Below are 25,746 nucleotides of genomic sequence, written 5' to 3'. Positions count from 1 at the left end.
TTACTGTATTTCATTTCTATACTAACAGTTTTAAAAAAATTACTTGTAAAAAATCATATGGTGGATAAATGAAAATTATAAAACTATTTTTGAAAAACTATCATTTCTCTAAAAAATATACAACATAAAAATTCATACTTTCCAATGTTTAGGTCATTTTTGATGAACCGTTTTTGACTCTTGACATATTCTACATTTACTGTTATTGGAGCACTGTATGTAATGTCTCGTAAACGGCACTAAAAAATAAATTAAAAAGTATTTTTTAAAAACTCATTTTGATACTTAATACTTGAAAAGCATTATTCAAGTCTTGCACATTATGTACCAAAAGTCTTTCTGCATTGCATTTTCTTTTTAGAAAAATTAACTTTTCATCTTTAAATTATTTTTAATCACAGAACTCAATGAATAAACATGTTGAGTGATACTTTTGAACTAATTGAGTTTTTGAGGGCATTAATTTACTAATATCTCCCTTAAGCATAAGATGTTTCTATTTTGATTGCTGTTCTAATGTATTTTTTTAAAGGAAAAAAGTGCTTTAAATACAGAAGAATCTACAAATACAGTAAAATTCCGTAACAAGAAAAACCAATAGAATGAAATTTCTGTTTCAACGAAATAAATTTTCAGTCTCAATTTGACCTCCAATACATTGCTTGGATTAAATTACAATGAAATTCCCGTTACAACGAACAAAATTTATGACCTTTTAAGTTCGTTGCAACGGGATTTCACTGTATTATCATCAGAAATAAACTCATCAAATACAAAGCAAAACCAAAATCCTTTATGAAAAAATTTGAATTTTGTATTAAACGGGTGATTGTGGGTTCAACACTTTTGAGAAATTTGAATTTTTTTGACGGAGTTTTAAATAACGCTACTCATTTGTTAATTAATCACTAATAAAAAGATGAACACAGAATTCCAAACTTAACTGGTTAATAATGTCCAAAATGTTTTTGATAATACTTCTGTTAACGGAAATAAGAATTTGCTATTGCAAAAATTCTGACAAGCTATTATACACTTTAGTTATTTAGTTAAAAATAGCTTGCTTAAAATTTAATATTATGTAATACACAGGCGTAGAATTAATTCAAAAAATTAAGTAACTAAGCAAGAAATTATTTTTAAGCATCATTAGAGGCAAATTTTGTCAAAAAGAAATCAAACAATCTTTTTTGTCATGCGCTAAAAAAGTTATATTTCTGTCTAATAGGAGAAGTGAAGTTCTTTTTTTTTTTTGAGCAATCACGATTGCTTATTGCTTTCATTTGACTGTTTTGAGATTTCCTATGATTTTATTTTCCCCCCCCGCCACCTCTGCAGCATCACCGTCGATCGGCTCCTCAGGATGCTGCTCCTATAGCGAAAACAGTCTCCAGGTTGCGTCCATATCCTACACACACACGCATACATACACAACTACATGCACACACATACACAACTAAACCCACACACATACACACACGCACGCACACACAAACACCCATACACACTTTCACCTACACACATACATAAACACATACACACACGCATACATACAGACACCTACACATACCCCGCCCCCACGCACACAAACACTCATACACACAACTACCAACACTCATGCCTGCACACAGACACAAACACACATGCCTACACACACATACACAAACCCCCACACACAAACACACATGCCTACATATACACACACACACGTGATTGCGAAAAACATAATTTGAATTCAAGATGACAAAATTCAAATTATTATTATTTTTTTTTTTTTTTTTTTGCTTCCAGAGTTAAAACTCTCTCTGAAAGCACATTTAACTGATGAGAACACAAGTAAATTTTGACTAAAGTTTTGAAAAATGGAAATGCAGCTGCCAAATTGAAAAAATCATAATGAGTAAAAAAAAAAAGAAACTCATGCTGTTTTGATGATATAAATAAAAAATAAAGTGATAAATTCTACAAACAGCATGTAACATAGTTCCATTCAAACTCACTATTTGATTTATTATATTTACAATTACAAACTCGCAAAATCAAGTTAAGATAAAATACTTGCATGAAAATTGAGAAAAATAAGTCTATATTGTTTAGGCTACAGACAATCAAAGCAAAATAAATAAATAAAATTAAAAAAAGAGAAGTAACAATAGAGAAATATATTAACTTAAAAACTTTGAGAGTGTCATTTTGAAAGTTATATTTGAAACAATATGGTGGAAAAATTTTAAATACATAAAGTAAAAATACAGTAGACCCTCATTTTACGCCCCAGTGGCAGAAAATTTTGTAGCTGTCTGCGACAAGCTTTTGGAACTTCATTATCTGTCTGCAAGATGTCAAGCGTGGTTTCAATTAAAAAAAAAAAAAAAAAAAAACGAGTTTTTTTAAATAATTCTTATTTGAAAAGAGGCAGGGGTTCTCCCCCCCTAAGATGATGGCGCACCTTCCTAAATTCTATGAAGCACTCCTCTCTCAAAAACAAGACCCCCTACCCTACCCCAAACTGAGACCAAAATCTTTCGCAAATTACCTCTTCCTCCTCCACTTAAAAGTTTCAACGGGTAAATCTGATGACCCCCCGCCCCCATCTTTGGTGGGCACCTGACATTTGCAAACATGCGTTGGCTATTTAACAGGGGTCTGTCCAGGATTTTTCACAAGGTCCATTGTTTTTGGGAAAAATCAATTCATTTTGTGAAAAATCAAATAACTTTTAGTGTGTGTGTGGGGGGGGGGCATTGTAAAACGAAATTTTAAAGTGGGTGTTTTTGTGATATTCTTTCTTTTTTCAGTTGATAACATCATTCTTGAAGGGAGGGGTGGGGGCTCAGCGGCATCACTCTCTGGGTGATTATTAATTAAGTATTTTAATACCTATACACCATTCCATATTATATTAAATTCTGATGAAAATGTTAATTGGAAATTTTATACCAGGGTTCATACACTTTTGGTTAAAAAAAGTTCCCTGACTTTTCCAGGTTTTCCAGGTTGTTTTTTAGAAAATTCCAGGTTACTCGCTTCATTCAAAATTTAAGTTTAAATAGTAATATTTTCAAAATAATTAAGATTGTTTAAAGTAGCAATGCAGAAGAACTGAAACTTAGATTTAAAAAAAAAAAAAAACCTTGGAATTTTTTTTCCTTAGTTTTCTCTGTCAAAATTTTAAGTTTTTTTTAAACATTTTGTTCAAAATTGTTTTAATTTGTTAACTATTTGTTGAAAACAGAGTACTTTCACCTTATTTTAGCGTTTCTTTGATGTCACGCGTAATATTACAGCGTTTTGCTGTAGTCCTGCAGCAATCTTTTAGCATCCACTTTTGGTTTACAATACTTCTTTTATTTTCTTATTAGTAGGTTACACAAAACATATTGAGCAAAATGCAAAACTAAATTTCAGTATATATATGATTAACTTCATTGCATCGATCGGCATACCATGTAATGCATAGTAACAAAAATCAACATCCGCCGATCATAGGCCAATGCCAATAATCTTTTTTTTTTTTTTTTCACATATTAAAGGACGCTTACATTAAAATTTCAAATTTTCTTCTCCAGAAAGTAATAGTTAATTAACAAAAATTCATAACTTTTTGCACATTTAATGTTATTTTCAATAGTTCATATTGATATAAACATCCAATTCTGTTTCTGGAAGTTTAAGTCTACTTCCATTGCGAAAAGGATCAAATATGGCGACAAAGTGAAAAATTTAAAATAATAAGTAGATTTTTGGATTTGTAGTATAAAAGTAGTAATAAATAATTAATAATCCTTAAAAAACTACAATAAAAGCAAAATAGTCAGTATTTAGCACATAAAAGTCTAAATCAATTAAAACAAAAAATGTTATGAAGATTAAATTTTGTATTTTTCCAGAAAATAATTACAAATTATCCGAAAAAAAGGCACAATTTGTGTTGTTTTCAATAGTTTGCATTGCAATTAACATCCAATGCCCTTTTCGGGAACTTAGGCACTTAGAAAGTTTTGTGTACTTCCATCTTGGGAATGACCAAATATGGCGGCTATGCCCAAAAATAATAAATAACTTTTTTAATTTGTCGCATGAAGACAATTAAAAAATAATAAATCTTCATGAAACTACAATTCATTGAAAAGTTTTTATCACATTTGCGTCCAAGGCAGTGAGGATATAATCTTATCCTTCTGTTTTAAGAACAAATTTTTCATTTCTCAAGAAAATTATTTTAAATAATAATAATAATAGAAAAACAATTTGCAGACCATTTTTTGTTACTTTCATCAGTTTTCAATTAAAGAAAACATCCAATTCTGCTTTGCTTTTAGAAACTTAGGCATTTTAGGATCGTATCTACTTCCATCTTGTGAATGACCAAAGATGGCGACTACGTTTCACACGTAGCTGAAATGATTTTCCGATCAAAAAAAAAAAAAAAAAAAAACGATTTTCCCCGATCGACCCTCCCATCTACAGGTTGTGCTTCCGAAGCAGTAAATTGTCTTCTCTCCTGTTGAGTTTGTGCATAATTCCTGTTCACCTGATTTTTTTTTTCCTTGGGAACTACTGAGAGTCAAAAATGGCGGCTGCTGAAGATTTTTTGGGTCGCCACTTTTTTCATTGCTTTAAAATTGTTACAATTTGTTTTAAATACATCGATAAAAATGAAGATTAGATCTCATAAAACAAAATTCCCTGGGAAAAAATTGGGAAAAGAAAAATTTTGGGGACACATTTGGAAAATTCCCTGATATTTTTGACTTTGTCATTTTCCCTGATAATTCCAAGTTTTTCCGGAGCTTACGAACCCTGAAACGAACAGAATGTTGTGGCAACCCATCTAAACCTTTAGGCAGTAGAAAGAAATGCGTTCCCCACACTGACTCCATGCAAGAAAATCTTCCCTTCTTTTGGCGCATTTTTCGTTGTGAAAAAAAACGTTCATTTTTCTATTGCTGTTTTTAAGTGCCAGCGTCAGTTTAGATAAAAATTTACAATTTTTTTCGTGAAATCACAGTAAAAACGAAGACTAGATCTCATGGTACTTAATTCCTTGGGAAAAAAAAGGAAAAAAAATTTTGGAGGACAAAATTTGAAAACTCCCTGACTTTTCCCTGACATTTTTGACAGTGCAATTTTCCCTGACAATTCCCGGTTTTCCCGGAAGTACGAACCCTGTATACGCACATATTTCAAATAATTGAAACAAAAAAATTTATATATATATTCAAGCAGTGGTTGAACATTTAACTCTTTAAAGTCTCAGAATTTCGTTAAAAACTTCTAAATTTCGTGATTTCAATAAAAAAATAAAAGCAGAATTTATTTGGTTACCTCTTAACAAAGCGTACTAAGCATCAAAAATTCGAAAAATCTGATTCTCATAGCGGATGGAAAGAGATCGCAATTCTCTAAGTAGAGGCTCCAAAAGTATGAAAACGGCTCATAAAAGAATTATTTTTAAAAAATAACTTTTTAGAATTGCATTTTAGAAGCTTGTGATAAACATATCATTAATATTTATTGACACAGTTGCAGCAAAACTAAAATCAAACCATCTATTCAGCATTTAAAATTTTGACTCATAAACAAAAACGGAATTTCGTTTTAAAATCTTGAAATGATGGTTTTAACAGTTATGATGGTTTTTATAAAAACAGTAAATGAAAAAGTTTACTAAAGTCAAATAATTTTAGAATTACCATTTAACAGGTCTGCATGATGAATATCATTAATATCACTGACATATTCACCGAAAATTCGGAGTCGTGAGGGGAAAAAAAAAGATAAGTAAAGGTTAAACACCAGACACTAAATGATGATAATTTTAAAGCTGGTAGTAACCCTATTTGAAGCGATTACATTTCAATTCGCTGATAAATACTTTTTTCGTTTTTATTTTACTTATTTATTTATTTTTTGTTTAAGTCATTAGCAGGAAGAAAGTCCTTACACTGCATTTTCAGAGAATTTTATAACAGCACCACTGCTAACGATATGATAAAACAAACAAGCAAAATTATTCATTGTGTTAGTTATTTATCACTTGCATTACAGAAGTGTGCTGACTTATATATATATATATATATATATATACACACAGAAGTATGCGTTATTTTGATTTCAGATTTGCTTTTTTAGTAAATAGTTTGAAAAAGATCGTTATTTTTTTTTGGTTTATAGGTGCTGCGGGCGGGCGAACAATCACGTGTGCAATCATTTTCTCCTCACATAAGACAACCCCCCCCCCTTTTTTCTTCTTTTTTTTTGAGGACAACTTTTATTTTTAGCGTGGGACAGAACTGTCCTCGATAGAGTTTCGTTGTCCGAGAGGATGTTGCCGTGTTGCGGCGTTTTTGCCACTGGGTTTTATGGGGGGGGGGGGGGTTACGTCTGACGGAAATGCCGCGCAAATCGAAACCCCGTAAATGGAGACTTAATACTAGTGTTAAAATAGAGGTTTGGTTTTGTAGATAACAAAATACTTCATTCTAGTGATGAATAATTGTATAATAAGTTTAATGTGTACTTATATCGACTTTTATATGCACAACATGCATAAAGAAAACAAATTAATTCTGTGTCCTGTTTATAAAAAAGGAGCTGGCTATGATAGCCTTTGGCAGTCATTAAGAATTTTTCTCTGTAATTCTTTGCAGAGCATTAACGCATCCATGATCACTTGCGTCATTTCCAAGATAGAATCTTCCTTCACTAACAAATCAGAAAGATCATTTCTATTGTATAGGAATAGCTCAAAATTTTCAATGTGAACGTTTCTGGTTGAGTGTCATCGACGCCGTTATCCTTATTGGTTTTGGCGTCCTTTGTCACTCCTAAAAGCTCTTCTTCAAGAGAGTTCTGAACTGTGTGAGTTTAATAACTGTACTTCTGGAAATAGCTCTAGAACCAATCGTATAAAATGTCTCCAGTGGCCCAAGCTTGATTATTAGCACGCCAAAATGCAGTTGATTACGCGTAATCTGCAATCTTTAGGAGTTTGGATTTTGAGAGAGGGGACAATTTTAACTGTTTGCATTGATGCATTTCCGTAAAATCGAAACTCATACGCGTAAAATAAAATAAAGGTGTCAAAGCTTAAACCATGTATAATCGAAACCGCGTAAAATAAACCCACGTAAAATGAGGGTCTACTGTATATGCAACAAAATTCAAAAGCACTGCTTAAGATTATTTAGAACTAATAAATAGGTAAAAATGACCCAATTTGGATTCGAAAAAAATTCTCTCTAGAGTTTATGACGTTACACTTAATAAGAATTTATGATTTAACAATATAACTTTTCAAAAGAATAGATTCCATCTTAAAGATATAACAAATTATTTGAGACTTAACTTACCTCATGTGGAGTAGTCAAATTAACCATATGGTATCCCTCTTCAATTACAGGCTTTCCAATATTTATATCTAAATACCTGGAAAACAACAGCGAAGAAAGTCAATCGCTGCAGTCATTTACTACTGATCCAAATCATTATCCTGCACAAAAATACAGTAGTCTCTCGAAAATCTGAGTCTCCAAAGTTCAAGGTTCTGCTTAATTCAAGGTGCTTACTTAACGAGTTCAGTTTAGGGTATTCAATCCCGAAATCTTGATCTCGAATCCTGCATGATATTTAGCGGGATTAGTCCCAAGGGATTGAGAGCCAAATCCCGCGGGATTTTCAATCCTGCAATTTATTTCCATATAAACGCTTTAAACTTTTGCCATTCATAAAATGACTGTTTTCACAACTTTCGTCTTATATCCATAGGCGGATTTACGGGGGTGCTAGGGGGTGCGCCGCACCCCCAAAATTTTTGGTTGGGTTTTGACAAAAAATTAGTATATTTCTCTCAGAAACGCAGTTGGGAAAATAAATTCATAGCTGCTATACTAGTAAATTTACTTGAATCCTCTGTATCAGCACACTTCGCTAGTGCAAGAAAAACAAGAAAAACATAACTGCTCATATTAAGAATTAAAGTAATTTTATTCATTTGGAAAAAAAAAACCTAATAAATAATTTTATGCAAATAAAGAAACTTCTCAAACAATTTATTGTTCAGTGCTGTGTTATTGTATAGAATAATTGCATGTTCTGTAATTGGGTATTTATTCGTATATCAATACAAATTCTTCTATTTTAAAACAACAATGGCTAATAAGGTCCAAAAAAAAACACATGGCTATTGCAAGAAACTTGATCAATAAAATCTACACCGAAATCAACAGAAAACCAACAATTTTAAGGTAAATAATCAAAAATTTTCGAAGGAGGACTTTCAGACATTTTGCTGCAGTTGTGCATCCAGGGGGGGAAGGGGCACAAGACTGGTGACCCTCCCCACAAAATGCTGAGTAGATGTTTTTAAAAAAATATTCTTTATTATTGAAGAGAAGAAAAGATCTCATTTTGGGAAAACGTAGTTATTTTACGAAAAAAAAAAAGAATGTTGGGAAAAAATCTTAATTTCCTTTCAAAAAGAAATAGTGACATATAAATTTTTCAACAGCTTCAGATTAGTGGCAGCGAATTGTGTGCCTTCTCGCACAATCCTCTTTCTTTCATATCTCCTCCTCCCTTTTTTTATTTTTTTCTATTTCGTTTTCATTTTTTCTATTAGTTCTCAAAATGTTTCTTCTAGAAAGCCCTTTCTCCAGTTAAAGTTATTACAGAATACCTCAAATTTCGTTTCTTGGGCTTCACTTTCGCAAAATTTCCAAGGAAGATCTTCTAATCGCCTAAATACATCCAAAATTGTTTAAAATTGCGTTTTTATAGCTTCAGCTTTGAAAAACTGCAGTGTCCCTAACGTTACCAAATATGGTCTTAGACTCATGTGTTTAACACTTTACTTTTGGAAAATATTCGAACAAGAACAAAAAGAAAAGAAAAAAAAAATCAGCAAAGTTTTACGGCACTTTGCGGAAAAACAACCAAAAAGTAAACATTTTAAATCCCCCGATTACAGGAAAAACCTTTAAAACAAAATCAAGAGTTTTACTTCTTCATATTCGAGAAAGAAAATGGCAACATATCTTTCGTCTGAATGATTTTCTTCATGCTATACATTTTAATAAAAGCATTGTTGCGGAAAGTTGAGATGAAGCACTGAATAATAATTTAAATGGAGGAAAGCCTTCGAAAAATGGGGATTTTATGTCGAAATCCAAGCTTCATAATTAATAGTTTTAATTGATATCTCCACTAATTATTATCGGAGGATTATGTTAAATAGCCAAACATGAAGTCGGGAAGATTACGAATCCATCAATACGTGGTTCGATGGTCAGTTCACTGTCGTTCGGGAGAAGCAGCTTGGACATACTCAGATACGCTCAGTTTTTAATTATATAAGAGATTTTAGGGCGGGACACACTTTTAAGTCTAAAAAACGCGATGTAAACCATATTTAGTAAGATTAGGGAATGGGCAATTCTTAACATTTCAAACTGCAGAAAAAGTCTTAAACGAAAGTCGATATTAGAAGCAATGGGTGAATCTAGCTACTGGTTTGGAATGGGTTTCACGCCCCAGAAAAAATTTGAAATAGTAGTTTTGAAAACGCAGTTTTACAGTTCTTGGTGATATTTTAGAGGCAAGAAAGGTACATGTGGCTCCAAGGCTATTTTTAAGAAATTTTAGTCTTATAAATATGATTATAGTCCATATATAGTTCGGGTTATAAATGAGACTCATAGACTGTCTCCAATCGGTTTTTTGAAAAGCAGATAGAAATGCGTAACCCCTCCCCTCCCCCACGCTACCTCTTTAACTTTTCATAATTGAAGTTCCAAAAATACTACGGAGGACAATTTTTGATGCTGTTACCGGACCGGTTGTTCTGGAGCTCTCCCCTGGAAAATTTTCGAAATTGAAATCCTAAAAATGAAGTTCTTCTGCAATAATCCATGGTATTAAAAAAAGGATTCTCCCACTTAAATATTTCGAAATAATAGTTTTCAAACCCAAAATATTAACACTCTTTGATGATAATAGAGAAAGGGGGGTCAGAGGCCCTAGCCTGAGGGTTGAACAGGCGTCACTTGACATGACTTTTATTTTCGAGGTGGACCGTGCAAAGCCGGGCGACGCAGCTAGTTATTTTCTGATTTCGCCACTGCCTTGTTATTCCGGGAAACCCCCCCCCCCCCATAGATCCCTGTTATTGTTGCACCCCCAAATATTTCGGCCTAAATCCGCCTATGCTTATATCTGCAAGAAGAGCAAGAAAAACTTTGTGTCTCATATGATGAATGGTAGGTTTACCATTTAAGAACACAATAAAAATTGAATTTTTTTTTTTAAGATTGAATTGGTATTCTCATTCGAGGATTTAGTTTTCATATGTTCAGCAATTGAGAAAATGCGTATAAATTAAAAACATTTTTGAAAACCATCACTAAAATTTAAATTCCAGAAAATTACGCTTTAGAAAAAATAGAGAGATTGCAAAACCCGCTGGGGAAGACTCAATGCAATGTTGGAAAACTTTTGTAAGCTTAAGAAATGCACTCAAAACCTTTAACTTGAAGTGCACAATATTTTTCTGCAAAGAAGAAAGCAATGTAAAACCTGCCATTATTTATATTTTCGGCACAACTCTAAAAGAGGCCCCATAAACTTGGATGAAACATAGGATGACTCGAATGACAGCGCAGTAAGTTAAGCTGCTTAAGCTTTTGAGTCTCTTTAAAGTGAGAGGTAAAATTAGTGAAAGAATCCGAAAACTTTTACTGAGCCTACGACTTTGTGAAACCAAGCAGCACTCACCCCTTGCAGTAATGAATCAAATTCACTGATTCAATGACCAACATTTATGAAACAACAATGGTATTCTTAATGCAAGTTAAACTGGATACAGCAAAACATACATAGCCATCGTTTTTATTTGAAATTTACAGTTCTTAGGGGGGAAAAACAAGCATAAGAGTAGAAAAATCTATTTCAGAAGACGTTGAAAATGGAGATCTTTTGCAGAAGTGGAGCCACAGCACATGTTATCGTCAAGCGCATTATTTTTTGAGCAAAAATCCTTCCTCATCCTGTACTAGTGATGCTTTGTTAAGATGCATTGGACCTTTTTAAGGCACACTTTTGTGAACCAAACAGTAATTACTAAATGGAATTTGACTTTGTAGTGCTCTTCAATTGGTGTACAGAATTTAACAAGAAGTTCTGTCTAGAACTAAACAAGACTACTTTCCCGTGTACCAATATCGACTTTCTAGTATCTGATCAGAATCCTCAAAATTAGCTAAAATCATAAATTATTTCAAACATACTTTTTTAATATTTTAAGCTGATTTCGAGAAATAAAGTATGCCTCACGCATCTAAAGAATTAGATACGAAAAAAATAAATAAAAGAACAAATAAAATAGCAGCATCTTTTAAACAAAGCAGCTAAACACATTTTTTTGGTCAAAAAAACAATCTTCAACCGCTTTCAAAAAGGAAAAAGAAAAAAGAACTCAAATTAAAAGCTCATTAAAATAATCATATTTAAAAAAATTGTTTATTTTCCCCCTGTTGCCAAAAAATTTTTTAAGAATGAATTAATGTACTTTCAAAAATAAATAAAAACAATAAAATGTCAACTTAAAGAAATAATTTTCATTGTTGAAAAAAAAATCATCTGCGCATATCTTTAAGTAGAAACATAAAGGACTCCGAATTTCTCCGCCAAAAACTGAATACATAAATTAAAACTTTAGCTTGAAAATAAAATCAAAACATATTTAAAACAATTATTTCACAGTAAAAACCATGGCTGTGGAGTCAAAGTCGGAGTCCATCTGATTTTGGGACAAAAGAGTTTGATTCGAGAGCCAGAAGTTTTAAATTCAAAGACTCGGAGTTGGAATCGGTCATTTCCCCAAAAAGTCCGCAAGTCTGCCAATATTTCCAGAGTCGGAGTCGGACTTATTATTTAATACAAGAGTCGGAGTCAGAGTCAAATTTCTAAGAGTCGGAGTCAGCAATTTTTCCTCTGTGCATAAATTTTTGCCAAAGCTACGAAGTCAGATTCAAAGTCGGGAAGTCGGAGTCCGAGTAATTTTCGGGTACAGGAGTTGGAGTCGGAGTCAGGAGCAACAAAACTGTCGGAGTCGGGAGTAGATCGTCAAGAGCTATTTCCAACAAAGTTTGTTTGAAGTAAATCCGCCTTTAAGTTCGGAATCTACATTGACTTTCAGTTTCTCCTTAGGCACTAATGTTAAGAGATTTGAACTGTTCAAAATTGAACGAAAACTTGTTCAAATCAAAAAGATATTTTTGATACATGTTTTTCATCAAAAGCTTCCTACAAAGTTTGTTTGGAGCCACTTCGCCTCTAAGTTAAAGATTTATTTTTGCCTTGAATTTCCCCGTAGGCGCTAATGTTAAGTTTTTTTGAACTGTTCAAAATTGAACAAAAAATTGTTCAAATCAAAATATGAATTATGGGAATGAGATGTCCTCGCCGAGATCTTTCTAACAAAAAAAAAATTGTTCGAATCGGACTATTCATTCAAAAGTTATTAGGGGGGGGGGGGGGGACAGACAGACAGACCGACCGACAGACATTTTTTCCCATCTCAATACCCTACTTTCCAATTTTTATTTTTTCAATATTTATCTAACTATTTTAATTATTTTTGACTTTTTTTGTTTTTCGGGATATTTTTAAGATGCATTAAGCCTTCTTTCATGCTTTTTTCTTCTTTCTCCGACTTTTACTGGGAAAGTAGGCTACTAATTTAAGTAACAAAAGCAGTACTTCCTAAAAAGCACAACTTTTTCTATTTTTTGCAGAATAAAGTCAATCCCGCGGGATCCCGCGGGATTAGCTCCTTACGATCCCAAAATCCCGCAGGATTGAAATCGGTGCAGGATTGAAAACCCTAGTTCAGATACATTTTTTAGTTCGTAAAAAACAAATTTTCATTAAAATATGAAAAAAAAAAAATCTTTATAGCTACTGTTAAACTTATTTAACTGCATACAGCAAATAACAAAAAAATGCATTGAAAGGTTGGTGTCAACAACACTCCCTAAGTGACACCTATTATTCATAGACTACAAAATATGGATTAAAAGATAGAAGATAACTTGATGCGTAAAATTTACATTAATGTGCCACAAAGAACGTGTAAACATGCCTTTTAGAATAACTGATTGGATTCAAAACAGAAGGTTTGCAACTTGACCCCCACAAGTCGTACACACCTTCTACAACTAACTGTATGCAAGTTACTAACATACGCTCGCATGAACATAGATGCAAACATAATTACAAAACTCATCGAAATAATTTTGGGCACTGTCAAAATGCATGTTTGGTAGCCTACAAATTGCACACCACGAATATATACGGACATCCTGAAAAAAAAAAGTCGAAATTTGTTTATAGATCATTAACAAGCAAAATTTATGTTGAAATTTCTGTGATAAATTTTTCTTGAAGACAAAACTTCTTTTTCTTTGTGCAAAGACGTAAAAGGTGTTCTTCCTTCTGCCATCCGAAAAGAGTCAAACTTTGATCTGGAAGAATTTTGCGGATAATCCAAGGTGGCATGAGCCCCAACTACCTCGGATTTTCGAGACTCTACTGTAATGAATTATAAAGAGTATTTTTAGTTTTCTGTCAGATAAATAGAAGCTCAGTGGTACCAGGGGCGGATCTAGAGGGGGGCCATGGGGGCCATGGCCCCTCCCAAAGCCTTGTGATTGTAGGAATTTTCTTGTACGAATCTTCTCTCCCTTTCTAAAATATGTATAAATATAGTTAAAAATCGAATTTTTAGAGCCTCAAAGACAAAATATTTCCAGGAAGGAAGGATTCTAAGCACCTTCACACTTCCTTAAACGTAAGCAAACATTACCTAAAGGTGCATTTTTAGGCTGGACAGCTGAAGAGCTAGAAGAACACCCCTCCTCTTCTAACTTCTCAATGTAAATGACAGAATATTTTGGTTCCTAAGCTTTACTTTCAAAAAGTATTTTGGGACCAGCGCTCGAAACCTGACCTTTCTCCGTACATCATCAAAAATAGACAAAATGCGTTTTTAGTTTCCTAATTTTCAAAAATTACTCAGAAATTTAAATTTTGAAACAGTTACGAGGGAGATTCCTAAATCCACCCCCTTACCTAATGCTCGTCACCCCCGAAAATTGAGTTTTTAAAACTTCATTTTAATAAAATTTCTGGGGAGTTATCAGTGTCCAATTTCCCAATAGGCAGAGTAGACAGTTACCTAGGGCGGCAAACTTCTCAGGGGCGGCAAATTTGCTATTATAATACACATTTGAATTAAATTGTTATTCTTGAAAGTAAAATATTAGCATTCTTTCATTTTCCACAGAGACAATCTTTTCTTGTCATTAAACAGTGATTACTTTCACACATCTTATGAAAGTCAAATGTTTTTCAATCATGGTATTTGACGAATCGTCAACAAAATTTGCCGAATAAAAAATTTTTTGGGAGATCACTGTGATCATTTCATCGGGGCGCCTCAGAATGTGAAACGCGATCATTTCTTCATAAGTTTGACAGTTTAAACCTGGGGAACACTTTTTTACGTTTTTTTGAGTTAAGGATATTTTGCTTCTTTTAGGGGGGAGGGGGCGGCAGATTTCAAATTTGCCTAGGGGCGGCATGAAACTCAATTCGACCCTGGGGAGTTAGTTCAAAAATTTCGGATGGCCCCTCCCAAAACAATCGGCTGGATCCGCCACTGAGTGGTACTCCACACTTCCACGGCGCAGGTCCAGTTTTGATTCATGAGCTGGACAAGGTCAACTCAGCCTTTGAAAACCAGTACGCGCTTTTCCGAACCATTGGAACACAATATGTAGACGTGAACTTATTGCCAAGAAAGTTATAATCAGAACATTGTCAATTGTGCTGCGAGACAGTTAAAAGAGAAAATTCTTCAAGTTGGTTGGGGAGAGTTCCATTAAACATGTTTGAATGTAGATAAATGCCCTCAGTCACACAAAACTGAAAAGAACAAAATAATTTTTTCTGTTAAAAGATGTGAATAAAATTGCGCAATATACTATTCAGATCTCTGCATCACTCTGTATTAACAATTTCTCATGTTAAGCGCTTTCCTGTTAAAAGTTATTTTACTGCAGTTGTAGATATTCAACAACTTTGATACAAATAACATAAAAAAACTGTGCATTTATTATTTTAATTTTTTCCGAGTTACTTTTTTAATGAACATGAAAAGAGGATGGTTCAAGATTCTACTGCAGACAGACTATATTTTAAACAGTTTTTGGGTTAGAAGAATAAACTACCAAGTCTTACTTAATATAAAAAGATGGATCCACATCAGATATGATTTTCTCATTAGCTTTAACGATCTTCTTTATCTGCAAATAATAATGTTTAAAATATTAGACGCTGAATCATAAAAAGGCAACAAGCCTTTTTTAAATGCATAAGCAAAATAATCTAGTTCTAATTTATTAAGAATGATACCCGCACGGCTTTGCCCGTAATAGAAAAATCAAAAGGTCTTTTGGTTCGCCTGTATATTTACAAATAATGTATGGGGAATTTTCTCGCCAGTTGGCTTGTACCCATCTTACGGTTCCACGTTATGATAATTTCGTATCTCGCCAATTGGCTTGTGCCCATGTTACGGTTCCACGTTACGATAATTTCGTAATTTACTCGTCCACCTTATGATATTTTTTTTCTTAAAATTAGAATAGAAAAAGAACCACATCGAATTTTTTAAAAATCGCTTCGAGGTGCACACCCCCATGCTACATACTAACTTTGTGCCAAATTTCATGAAAATCGGCCGAACGGTTTAGGCGCTATGCGCGTCACAGACATCCTACAGACATCCTCCGGACAGAGAGACTTTCAGCTTTATTATTAGTAAAAATTATGCAAAGATTACTAGAATTAGGCACATAAATGTTGGTTCAAGATTACATTGCAAGAGCTTGTGCAAAATATCCTTAAGTTATAAAATCAAAACCTCAATGGTATTATTGTATTCAACTTAATATTTAGGTTTAAAAAATAAAAAAAAATGTATGTCATAAAGATACAAGATAGAAGTGAAACTCTTTCTCCTTTTTTTTAACAATTCTGAGCTGTCACTTCACCCACATTTTCCCTTACACCACACTCTTGTTCTTTCTGTGCCTGACTCAGGCATGTTCACAACAAAATTCTATATTTTAATGAAGAAAATGGTTTATGAACATTGAGAAAACACAGTACTCGAAATCAACATTTTAACTGCTGCCAAAGGCAATGAAAAACAATAGTAATTATAAAATAAATTTTGTTGTAAAAGTTGACAAATGAATATCAATGCTGAACCTAAGCAACATGGATTACTTTTACCTGGATTATTTGAACAGTTTAAAATGAACAAAATCCAAATATATGCTTGCTTAGGTTCAGCTCGAAATTAATTTGTTAAATTCATTCACAAAACTAACCTTGCAATAACAATGGCTGCTGCTCTTTGAATCATGTTTGTTCAAAATAGTTTCGATTCCATAAAGCGGCTAATTCAGTAAAGCTGGGTTTTGTTCCGTTTCTGACAATTTGATTCATTAAACCTCTTGATTCAATTAACCACTGATTCAATTAACTGGCATCCACTATACTATTGTTTTTCATTGTTGTTGGCAACAATTAAAAACAACTACATCACTTCTGTCACACAAAAAGGTTGAGGATCAGAACTTCAAAGCCATCCCATAAGTTTCACTTCAAAAAACAAATCTAAAATAGTATTAATTTAAGTATTTTTGACACATTTGTTAAGTAATAGTATTAACTTAACAAATGTGTCAAAAAGGGGTTTTTTGTGTTTTCTCAAAAATGCTGCGGATTTTTTGCTGGCATGTTCAACCTACTCAGACTACGATCAAGGAAGGGACAAGAGAAATTGAATTGTATTGATTTATTTTTGTATTGGAAAGGGTTCAAAGAAGGGTAACTAAATTAGTAAGGGGACTCTCAGATTTAGATTATGATACCAGACTTAATAGGCTTAACATGTATAGCCTGGAGCAAAGGAGAGTCAGAGGGGACATGATTCAGTTATTTAAATTTATCAAAATGAAAGATGTAAATGGATTAAATTTTTGCGGGGAAAGCAGGACAAGGGGTCATTGTTTTAAGCTATTTAAATCTCAGGCTAACTTGGAAATCAGGAAAAACTACTACTTTAGCAGGGTCGTGGGCACTTGGAATAGCTTACCGGAAGAGGCGGTAATGAGCAAGGGAGTGGATAGCTTTAAGAGGGCCATTGATCTTCATTGGGGACTAATTAATTGACTAGGACCAGCCTAGCTGGGCCCAGTGCCTGTTGCTGGTCGTCTCATTTGTATTTGTATTTGTATTTGTATAAATCAAGTCCAGAATTTCAGCTTCTGGATGCATGCAAAAACATACTCACCTCAACATTAATAAAGTGATCAAAGGAGTCGATGTGTTGCTTCACAAGGCCCTTTGTCTTGAGAAAAGCAGGAACCAGTTTAGCTTTATCCTGAAAAAACATTAGTTGAATTGTAATTTACACTGGATGAAAAGACAAAATAGGAGAGTAGTGTTTCGGGGTGCTGCACCCTGCCCCTTTTATAGTACTGCAAGACGCTCCCTGCCTTTTTTTTCTGTTTTTTTCATGCACCCTCATCGTCATTTTGAAGTTTTATCAAAATTTTATCACAAAAGCAAATTTTTTTCAAAAAGTAAAGATTCACACAAGCTTGAAATCTAACTTTCTTGTTTTCCATAGTTTAATTTGAATGTAAATTTCTGAATTTTTTAAATTTTTAGTATAACTTTTTACACTAAACTTTAAAGTTTTTTATCAACTGTTTAAAGAACTAACTCCTTTTGAAATCTACTTGGATTTTATATCTATGCGTCTACAGAAAATTAAAAATAAGCATCTTTTGTATTACAAAATTTCTATTAAAAAGAAAAAAAATGACAAAAGTGAATTAAAGTGTCATTTTATCTGCAACACCCTGCCTCTTCTTTAGTCTGGGGAAAACACCAGATAGCATTAGGTATATGCAGTATAAACAGGGCCAACTTTAGACTTAACGGGGCCCTAAGCTGTACTGCCGCTAAGCACAGATGTGGTATCTGCACATTTTATCAAAATTGAGTTATTGGCACCAGGTGGTCTTTAGTAATTTAATTTACCTAAATCTCAAGTTTTTTGGTTATTTGTGAACGCGAAATATTAAAACGTTTTAAGAAAAAAGTCCTAACTGCTAATTTGCTTAGTTTGCTAAGGCAATTTGAACGTAAGTGACAAATACTGAGCCTTTAAAGTGGTATCTGTGTAGTAACCAATTTTTCCTTAGTAATTTGTAGATACGACTTTTATACCTTAGTAAAGCAGCATAGTTAATAACATAGCAGTTTACTGTAACAGAGTACTAACATTAATTTATCATTAAATAGTTGATATAGGTCCAAAATAAAAACTAATACTACTTTGGATGAATGTTCAAGTAAATGTTCAGCTTTTTCTATTCAAATTTTTATTTAAAAAGCAATTTCTTAAAAATGAAATGCATTCAAAATATTCTTATCTAATTCTTTCATGAAAATACAAAATTAAAAAAAAAAAAAAAAAAGCATTTCATTCTACGGCCAATTATATTTTTATATAAGTATGGTCTGCTGTCAAAATCATCTTCATGCTGAGTAAAAATGAATCTAGAAAATAAAACATTATAAATGGTAACATCACTACATTCTTTGAATATAAAAAACAGAAAATTATTATGGTTTACATTTTTAAATGTCCAAAATTTTGAAAAATGGTATTTTTCAGAAGGTAGATTCTGTTAAATTTGTATTAACAAAATAAAGCAGAAGCTAAGTCCAAGTAAAGCAGAGTATTATTTAAAGACACACTAAGTGCGTTTTACTAAGCTATTTGTGTCGTATCTGTGCAGATACCCCTAAAAATGCTTAAGTAATCGTCACTTACGGTGAAATTAACAAAGCATATGAAAAGGTTTTGAAGAGAAAATTTGTTGTAACTGCATTCATTAATTTTAAATTAAGGTTTTTACAAAGATACATAGGTTAGATAAGTTATTTGCTGAACAACTACCGCGAGTTGAACATTTAATTAAGTCACAAATCAAAGAAACAAGTTGTAAAACTTTAATCATGAATTTCTCATTTTCAGCTCCACTATAGATACCACTTTTGCATTTAGCACGGCAGTGAAGCCTTTATTTGTAGTTCAGATAACAATTTAATACTGGTGGCCAATCAGTCCATTGTTTTGATGCATTTTTCACTATGTGTCTCTTTCACCAATACAAAAACAAGGATCATTTTTTCACCTTTTAAAAAAACCACAACCTTTTTTTTTTTTTTCTTTTAAATTGATTCGGGGGACCCTATTTAAGTAGGTAGTATGGGCGATTGTTTCAAAATACACTAACTTTGCGATAACTCGAATCTAAAGAGACCGACGAAAAACTTCAACTTTTCGGAAGTTCAACTTAACGCTAGTTTCGGTTTTCAACATTTTAATATTAAAACCATCAAATATTTTAATTTATATGTACACGTAACAGACAAAATCACAGAAGTTAAAAGTTTTTTCGCAAAATATGTAGTTTCTCCGTGAAGAGTTCTGAAGACAAAGTTGTGTTTGGTCTTGAACTTCTCCATCCATCCAGCACTAGCGTGGAAATTTTTTATATTCAGTAATATAGCAAAAATTTGTTGCTTTCTCACGCAGCAAAGACCCACTTATAGGAATGTCATGGTCTTGATTTCAATACTGCTGGAACCCCTTGAATATAGCTGATTCTACTTTAGGAAAGGTGCACATCTTCATTCGTTTCAAATTCGGATTCATGGATTCGTACCGCTTTTGAAGAATCTTTCTTTTTGATTGTTGGATTCCTTTCAATGTCATAAATAAGATTTACTTTACTTTATAAATCTAAGGTTTTCAGCTTTTGCTTAGACATCCAGGGCCGATCCTAGGGTGTCGGCCGCCCGTGTGCAAAGACCTAATGTGCCGCCCTTCAAGAGTAATTTGCATATTTTGACTAATCTTTGACGCCATATAAATAATTCTTCAAATTTCTATACCAAGCTCTAATTAAAAAAAAAAAAACAGAAGAAGGTTGAACTTATAAAAATTTTCTAATAAGAAACTTCCTAGGTACAATTTATATCTTTGAAGAAAGTAATAGATACCAAAATTTACTAGACGTAAAAACGCATTTTATAGTCTGTCTTCGGTGACATCAGTGAAAGGACGGAGGATGGGGAATCAGGGGAGGGGGGATTGCTCCCAGAAAATTATCGAAATTGGCGTATGAATAATAGTTCTAGTAATCTTTGGTTATGTTTGGTTGCAAAGAGAAAAGAGTCGAGTATATTCAAGGTGCATGGAGAAATTTTCGAAATTGACGTCAAATATCGCTTATTTAGGAACTTTTTCGAGACTTCAGGGAAAAGTAATGTTGGAGATCTCTCCTAAAATTCTTTCAAAATTGAAATTAATTCGAAGCTATTTTTTGTGACCGCAGCTTAGGAAAAATCAGCGCTCTTCCCGAAAATTTTCCGAAACTGAAGTTTTAAACAAGCAGTTTTGAGTTATCTTTGTTGACGTTGCTAGAGGAGGGAGATTCAATCATCTCCCATTGAAAGTTTTCGAAATTGAAGTTCAAAACGCAAATTTAGGCTGTCTTTGGTGACGATAAGGGATCTTGCGGCCTTGCCCCGGTAATTTCTCCGGCACTATTGTTTCAAAAACCCATTTTTGGCTATATTTGAAAACGATAGGGGAAACGTGAAAAAATTCCGAACTGAAATATTTTTCGGAACTAAAATCCATTTTAGGCTATTTTTGGGAAGGAAGGGTTTTGGGGCCCCCAAGCATATATTTCTAAAAGCACAATTTTATGCTACCTTTGGTGACGTTAACAAAACTGGGAAGCTTCGACGGATCTTTCGGATATTTTTCGACATTAATATCTAAAAAAATACAACTATTGACTTTTGTCCACCTTACTTCGATGACTGATGGGTATATGCCCTAGCGCCGTAAAAAGTTACATAAGCCAGGCAGTTCTTCTCTAGACCTTTTTGGAAACTGAAGTCCCAAAATCGTATTTTAGGCATTTTTTGATTACGATGGGACAAAGCGCGAGTGGGGGTTCAGTGTGTCCTCACGAACTGTTTTTGAAACTGAAGTCAATTTCAAACTGAGGGGGTGGGATTATGGTCCTCTCTAAAGACGCTAATTGAGACTATCTTTGGTAGTAATGTTTGGGAATGGATTTCGGGGCCCTCCGTCACAAAAATTTCGAAAAAGAAATAGGAAAAATGTCATTAAGCAATTTTTGATGACATTAAGAAGGGACATTAAGAAAACACATTTTGGATTTTAAAGCCAACATTTTCAGGTTATGTTTGATTTAGTTAAGTTCGAAGGGGTGAATCAGAGATTTAATTGGGTCCTTAAGATCAGTGGTTCAATCAGAAAAAATTTCCGAAATTAAAGTCCTAAAAATGCCATTTTAAGCCTTTTTTAGTCTCGTCAAGGAGGTCATGGCATCCTTTTGGATCTTCGTTTTGGAGCCACGTTTAAATTTACTACCCGAGGCAAGAGCCCTGATCTGAAACCGGGCAGTTCATTCGTGATTTTAATTCGAAAAAAATGCTGTAAAGGGGGGAAAATATAAAATTTTAGTTCATTTATATATATTTGACTTTTAGGGGAGTCGAAATTTTCCACTGTCTCTCCACGCAGCCGCGATTGTTGAAAACAGAATTTGTTGTTTGAAATGCTTGCGAGAGTATCTAATCAGTATAGCTTTTTTAAAATATAATATATAAAATATGTCTTCATTGCTTAGGTCTATAAAAGCTTGGAGGGGTAAGCATTAGTGGCTGCCCTGGGCCCTTAGTGCTCCTTTTAAAAGGCACCCTTTCATGCTTCAGGAGGAGCCATTTCCCTCATCTCCCCTCCCCTGTATCCATGCCTGATTACCGGTTCTGTCATAAATTTTTCAACCAAATGAAGCATGTGTGTAAAGAGTAGATATTAATGGACAATGAACCAACACAATGTTCCCTAACACTCTATTTTTCCTAAGTTATGCTATGCTGTCGGGAAATCGACACTTACTTTGATAAAATTAAACATTTAAAAGTTAGCACATTTATTTGACTTAATATAAGTTATCTTTCGAGAAATTCTTGAGGAATTTTGCTTGATTAAAAGAACTTTATGATGCGGCCTGCGGCCGCCCCTTGCTTTGGCCGCCCTTGTGCGGTGCACACTCTGCACATTGGCCCTGTAGACATCATTAATAGTAAAGACAAATCTCTCTCTCTCTCGAAAACTTATCAGCAAATGATCGAACTAAAGAATGAAGGGGAACGCATCTTAATTTAGGTCAGATTTTAAATAAATGTACGATCAGTTGAGTTGACAACTTGTCAGCTTAAAAGCAGATTCGTAGTCCAGCAACATGTATAAGTGTAAACAATACAGTAATGCAAAAAAAACAAGCTATACTCATTTCAGCACGTGTAACTCCTTTATCGCACATTGGCCCAACAAGTGTTCTCCTTGCTTTAGAGGTCAAATGTGCAGGAATTCTCGTCATCTTTGAAAAAACTTCGAGTTAAAGGAAGTTAACTTCGAGATATAAGGATTAATTAGCATGAAATTTAAGACAAAGGGCCCGGGACTTGATAAATCTTCGAGTTATAGTAATATTCGAGTTATCGGACTTCGAGTTATCGCGAATTGACTGTATATACAAAACTCTGCATTTTGAGGCCTGATGAGGTCCCCAATTAGGACTAGAAAAACACCAGAGAAAAATAGTCAAACAAAAACTTAGTTATACATTTTGGAAATTAAGTTCAGTTGTGCTTCAGTAACTTTTAAATGAGGACGTCAAAATTACTCCCCAAAACGCAATTTTTCTAAAAATTCAAGAAAGAAGAAATCAAGTTCAAGAAAAAATATTTGTAAGGGAAGTAACTTTAAATAAAACATGTGTAAACAGACAAAAGACAGATAACTAGAAGAAATAAAAATCAATAACAATTGAAAAATTAAGAAACAGGGAAGTTTTTAAAATTTGTTAACTGCAGCCAGTCAGAGAGGAGCACTCATCAATTTGCAACAAGAAACTATCGTGAAGCTATAAATTTGGCAGCCAAAAGTTTTGCTCAAATATCAAAACATTAAGCTAAATTGCTAAAAACATGGGAGGATCATTAAGAATTGAAAAGGTTGTGAAAAATACATTGTAAAGTGGCTCCAAAGCAGAATACTACTAAATTTGCGACGTAAGTCGCAGAACAGATGCCTAAGCTGCAGAAAAATTCTGTTCAAATGTGAAAGGAAAACTGACAAATTTTCTGCAGAAATTCTGCAAATTTGAGTGAAAAATCTGCAGAAGATCTACAGAAATCAGGGTGCAGAAAATCTGCAGAAACTGCAGTACCGAAAATCTGCAGAAACTGCGGTAAGGAAAGTCTGTAGAAACTGCAGATTTTCTACAAATATCTTCCAACTCAAGATAGAATTTTGCCAAAGTTCTGCAAATTTCTGAAAGTGAGAAAAAAATCTAAAATTCTCTCAAATTACGATAGTTTGGTGGAAAGCTCATGATGTCGAATTCAATAAGTCCTTTGTAGGACTTTCCCAATCAATCTTCATCCCCTGCAACTTCCGCCATACACGTATGTTTTGGAAACATGCCAACATTGAAACATGAACATCGGCGGAAATTGTGTGTCTTGTTTGAGATTTCAATCCCTTTGCATCCAGAAAATATTTCAATTATTTAAGAAAGTTTTGAAGAAAGTTTATTATATGCATTATTATTATGTATTATATTATTAAGTAGTATATGTATTATGTATTTATATGTTTATTATGCTTATTTAGCAAGTTTATTATATGCAACCCAAACTCGTCGCATTTCATTTATTATTTCAGTAATTTCTTTATTTCGTAACAGTATTTTAATTGCTCCTTCATGCCACGTAAAATTAACCAAAAAACTGTGGTTTGACACCTATGTTCGGATTTTTATAAAATTTTGTATCTTTGCTCTTTCTATGCATTTTAGAAAGCATATAAACTATTTTTGGAGAATCTCAATCGGTTTAGGATTGAAACCTTGTTAAAAAATTTTTAATTTTATAGTTTTTCATGATCAACTAATTTTCCAAATTCAGAGCTCTTTAATTAGTCATTTGGTTGAAAGCTGTGATGTTTCCGGAAATATCTCATTTCCACAGAAACAAATAGCAACAGTCCAGTTTTAAAAAAAAGAAAAAACTCCTATATGAAACGATTTTGGTTTTTGGCACCCAATTTGTGGAAAATGTCACGTTTTTTCGCGTACAATGCTTGAAGAACTTGCAGAACAATTTTAATCAAATGATGTTATGTTGGAGAACATCGTAAAGTATTCAGCTTTGGGGTAAAGTGGGAGATTCAGCTGAAAAGCAAAGTCTTTCGCCAAAACCGGAAGGTTTGGTAACTCTGGATGGCATTTGAAAGAATTTTGAAGGCCTCTTCTGCTATCACTGAATTATGTTCTTCAGGCAATATCGAAAACAGAGGAAAACCTGTCACGCAGAAAAATATCACTTCAATTTGATATTTACCCACAATTTAAAGGAATAGTTATAATATTTTTAGAGAAAGAAACATAAAATTTAAAACTATTCACTTAAAACACGTTTTTAAGCGAGAAAAAACCAAACTCTGTACAATTGCAGCAAATGAGTTTTATTGCTAAAGAGGTATGAGAATGACATCAAAATCATCCCCATGGAATCACAAATCATCAACTGCAGGCAAAAAATACGTAAAATGAATTTAAAAGGTAAATTATGCTTGAAATCGCACTTACTTTAATGCATTTTATAGGGGCAGACAAGGTATCCCTCTCACAATTTTCGCCAAACAAGCCTTCCATCTTTCCGATTTTACGTCACCTGAAAAACAAACAATATAATTTTATTGAAGTTACTATCGAACAAGAAACAATGATGGTTTTAAATGTTAATTTACCGGAAAATTAAGTGAAGCACATGTTAAAAACAGCATGCAATTCTAAAATTTTACTGCCGATGTAAACATGCATATTATACTGCATTTAGTTCTAAGGCGCAAAAATAATTGATCAGATTTTTTAGAAAAGGTACTCTCCTTTCCAATATGCATAGCGGAGGGTCTGTTTCTGTGAATACTGCCTTTTTTGTTTTTTGACTTTCATTTGTGCTTTCTTCCAGGGGCGAACTGGGTCCCCTAAAATGGAGCCAACCATGACTACCAAAGGGCGCAAAAAAAAGGAAAAAAAAAAAGGGAAATTTGAATTTTTGGCATCTTGAATTCAAATTATGTTTTTCGCAATCACGAGTGTGTGTGTGTGTATGTAGGCGTGTTTATGTAGGCGCGTGTGTGTAGACGTGTGTGTGTATGTAGGCGCTCATTTGTGCATGCGTGCGTGTGTGCATTGGTGTGTGTGTATGTACGCATGTGTGTAGGATATTATGGGCGCAACCTTGAGACGATACTCGCTGGAGGAGCAGCATCGGGAGGGGCCGGCGGACGGTAGTGCTGCAGAGGAAGGCGAGGGAAAAATAAAATCAAACGACGTCATCAACAGTCAAATGAAAACAATAAGAAATCCGTGATTGCTCAAAAAAAAAAGTTAAATAAATTTAAATAAACGAAGGTGCACA

General features: G+C 33.5%; 1 protein-coding gene across 1 annotated transcript in view; it reads right to left on the bottom strand.

The window, feature by feature from the left end:
* LOC129232122 (DNA-directed RNA polymerase III subunit RPC2-like) overlaps positions 1 to 25,155 on the bottom strand; it is a 92,986-nt gene extending 67,831 nt beyond the window's left edge. Inside the window, exons 1-6 of the mRNA XM_054866361.1 lie at positions 25,073 to 25,155; positions 24,912 to 24,996; positions 17,426 to 17,515; positions 15,301 to 15,365; positions 7,356 to 7,431; positions 139 to 239 (exon numbers count right to left, since the gene is read on the bottom strand). Of these exons, the coding sequence (XP_054722336.1) occupies positions 139 to 239; positions 7,356 to 7,431; positions 15,301 to 15,365; positions 17,426 to 17,515; positions 24,912 to 24,977 (398 nt within the window). The 5' untranslated portion in view covers positions 24,978 to 24,996; positions 25,073 to 25,155. The remainder of the gene's footprint in view (positions 1 to 138; positions 240 to 7,355; positions 7,432 to 15,300; positions 15,366 to 17,425; positions 17,516 to 24,911; positions 24,997 to 25,072) is intronic.
* Between the last annotated feature and the right edge of the window lie 591 nt (positions 25,156 to 25,746).

This window comes from Uloborus diversus, unplaced genomic scaffold (assembly GCF_026930045.1).
Source record: "Uloborus diversus isolate 005 unplaced genomic scaffold, Udiv.v.3.1 scaffold_11, whole genome shotgun sequence".
Classification (NCBI taxonomy): Eukaryota; Metazoa; Arthropoda; class Arachnida; order Araneae; family Uloboridae; genus Uloborus; species Uloborus diversus.
This window is presented reverse-complemented; position numbering and strand designations above follow the sequence as displayed.